The following is a 3195-nucleotide window of genomic DNA, read 5'->3' on the forward strand; positions in this document are numbered from 1 at the left end:
CGCGGACCTCGACTGCGTAGAACCGCGGCTGAACAAAGATCTCTCGGCAAAGAAATGGCGAACGGTGTGCGGTGGCGCATGGTAAATAGTTGTTCCGTCGAATCCGTGAAAGCGAAACGCAAACACTTTGCTCACGAACAGACACAGATAACCCTTCTTCTTCTTACCAAACACCGAGGATCGCGAACGGATTCGAGGAGAACGTATATAAACTAACAAGATCGAGGCCCGGCCGCCTCTCGCCAGCGATAAACTTTTATCTAGGCTGACCTTATTGGTAAACATTTTCTCGTTCCGCGTGCTCTTTTTCCATCCGACTTCGCGATCTCTCGTCGCTGCTAACGCAACGATGTGTAGAAAATGAGTAGAAGAAACGAAGGGAGAAAGGATTGTCGGAGGGTTCAGCACTTTCGACTACTCCGTGAATTACATTACCGGGCCAAATATTGGAGCTCTTCCGTTTCGAGCCTGGTCAAACTGTTTGACTTTCCGATTGTTCCTGCCGGCTTTGGAGTCTGCGGCTCGTCAGCACCTGGACAACCGACTCTGGTATAATACCGAAAGCTGCTTAACCCTTTAACGATTGTGTCTTTACATCGAGTAATCCTCGAAAAAGTGCAATTTTCTTTCACTCTTCGTATTGCGCTACTCTTCCTATTCTATCGCAAAAATCGAAGTCGCGGTGTTATTAACGAATGGAAAATTCATTTCTATACGCCTGAGAAGTATTTTATTATTATTTCTTTCACTCTTCGTATTGCGCTCTGCATTTCTATTCTACCGCAAAAATCAAAGTCACGGTGTTATTAACGAATGGAAGACTTATTTCTATACACCTGAGAAGTATTTTATTATTATTTCTTTCACTCTTCGTATTGCGCTACTCTTCCCATTCTATCGCAAAAATCGAAATCACGGTGTTACTAACGAATGGAAAATTCATTTCTATACGCCTGAGAAGTATTTTATTATTATTTCTTTCACTCTTCGTATTGCGCTTTGCATTTCTATTCTACCGCAAAAATCAAAGTCACGGTGTTATTAACGAATGGAAGACTTATTTCTATACGCCTGAGAAGTATTTTATTTTATTATTATTTCTTTCACTCTTCGTATTGCGCTCTGCATTTCTATTCTATCGCAAAAATCGAAGTCACGGTGTTATTAACGAATGGAAGACTTATTTCTATACGCCTGAGAAGTATTTTATTTTATTATTATTTCTTTCACTCTTCGTATTGCGCTACTCTTCCCATTCTATCGCAAAAATCGAAGTCACGGTGTTACTAACGAATGGAAAATTCATTTCTACACGCCTGAGAAGTATTTTATTATTATTTCTTTCACTCTTCGTATTGCGCTTTGCATTTCTATTCTATCGCAAAAATCGAAGTCACGAATGGAAGACTTATTTCTACACGCCTGGAAAATATGTCGTTATTTTAATATCCGCCTGGAAGAAGAATAAAATTCATCATTTCCGATACGTCAAATAGAGAAAAATGTGAGCTATAAGGGGTTGTAGCAAACGCCACGATGAGTTCGATTTTTGAACATTTTTAACCAACTCACAGACATGTCGGGTAATAATAATAATTTATGCAAACATGATAAATCTACGGGAAGAATGATAAGATTTTTATTAACAAACGTGTCAAGTATCCAACGACTTGTAAAAACCAATACAACCTATACGCTAGGAAGGAAGAATAAATAGGAATTTAATACACTGGCATTGTTATTGAATATCGTACACATCTAGCTTTTCACGGATGACGTAGCCCGTGTTTATTGCGGATGGAATTGCGCAGCTAATTAACGCGAGACGGCGTAATCGGCGTCGGTAATGTTATCTGTGTTTCTCTTGTTTTTCTTCTTTCTTCATTTTTGCCAGACGGAAAAAACAACAACTCTCATTCAGTAAATTTACGGAACGATTAAATTACGAGGCTCTGTAGATTGGAGAAACGGTGGAAGTGTCGAGAACGGATTGCGGCGTCTTCCTATACGAAATTTGGGTGGACACAACGATATGGGGATGCACCGGCCTCGAAGGTTCCTTGCGTAGCCATCGATGCAGTAACAATCGTCGTTACATCTCTATAAAATAGAAACTTAATGACAAATCTACCTTTTTTCGTGATCTGAAATCTTCAACTGAATGAAGTGAAATGTGGATTTGTTGTATTTGTCGAATGAAGAGTATCTTTAATTGAATTTGTGTTCTATTCGTGGAATGAAGATGACCTTTAACCGAGTGAAATTAACCCTTTGCAATCGAGGGGCGACTGAGAAATAATTCGAGACAGAGAGCAGATCCTTTGGCCTCCATAAATTTCTTCACCATAGAGAAACAGAGAATGCATCGAATATTTAAATAGGATAGCACAGTTAGATTGAAAAAACTTTCAAAGAAGATCCGATTTGCAACCTTTCCTACAGCAAAACGACCTTTGAGTGCAAAGGGTTAAGTCTAAATTTGTCCTCTATTTGTCGAATGTAAGACTCACGATGTTTATTATGGGACAAACTTCTCCACGATTCCGACAAGTCGTCTGACACGCCGATCCACAACGATATTCCTCGTTAGGTCTGTCACATACCAATTTCTCAGCAAACGCAGCTAAAACAAGTAACACACCAAACGTAGCTTCTAATTCGACCATTTTCTTTTCACACTATTCGCACGATACTGAAAAAAAGTCGTTCGATAAACTACTTACAGGTAGCCAACACCGCCACAACGACGAACAAAGCAAGAACGTAGTTATTCATGTTCACGGAACTCTTTCTGATCTCGTTTCAATCAGAACTGAATTATGCTGCTGTATGACAGTAGCTTATATACCCCGATGAATGTTTTTTCATTATGGTGCAACTGTGTTCACAACTTAACAAATGCAAGGTCTTTTACGCAATACCACACTCTGTTGTTACCCTTGCTCCGTTTTTGTACTTATCATTTCTTTCAATTCTAAGTATAACTCGTCATCCACACTTTCTTCGAACTTGTGTTTCGACTATTTTATTCCCCTGCATTATTTGATCGAGCGATAAGGAAAGATGGAGCAAAAATGCCTGACTCTGGAGCAACCATGTCTAAGCTTTCCTATTTCTCCTAGTCAAGGGCCAGGCCAAATTGTTAAATCAAATAAATCAATATTAAAGGGATTAAAACAAGTTGCTGCTTCGTAT

The 3195-nt window shown here is 39.3% G+C and overlaps 1 protein-coding gene across 1 annotated transcript; it reads right to left on the reverse strand.

Moving 5' to 3' along the window:
- Positions 1-1617: 1617 nt before the first annotated feature.
- Positions 1618-2796, reverse strand: LOC108573873 (inducible metalloproteinase inhibitor protein-like). The gene is made up of 3 exons (XM_017936356.1): positions 2724-2796; positions 2511-2623; positions 1618-2100 (listed from the first exon to the last, which is right to left on the reverse strand). The coding sequence occupies exons 1-3, from the start codon at positions 2773-2775 to the stop codon at positions 1927-1929; spliced, it is 339 nt and encodes a 112-aa protein (XP_017791845.1). The 5' UTR covers positions 2776-2796; the 3' UTR covers positions 1618-1926.
- Between the last annotated feature and the right edge of the window lie 399 nt (positions 2797-3195).

This window comes from Habropoda laboriosa, unplaced genomic scaffold (genome assembly GCF_001263275.1).
Source record: "Habropoda laboriosa isolate 0110345459 unplaced genomic scaffold, ASM126327v1 scaffold111, whole genome shotgun sequence".
Lineage (NCBI taxonomy): Eukaryota > Metazoa > Arthropoda > Insecta > Hymenoptera > Apidae > Habropoda > Habropoda laboriosa.

Coding starts and splice junctions, on each gene's coding strand:
- LOC108573873 (XM_017936356.1), bottom strand. CDS start 2,775: ATGAATAACTACGTTCTTGCTTTGTTCGTCGTTGTGGCGGTGTTGGCT. Junction 2,624..2,723: donor TGTGGCGGTGTTGGCTACCT/GTAAGTAGTTTA, acceptor TACTTGTTTTAG/CTGCGTTTGCTGAGAAATTG. Junction 2,101..2,510: donor TTTGTCCCATAATAAACATC/GTGAGTCTTACA, acceptor TCTATTTTATAG/AGATGTAACGACGATTGTTA.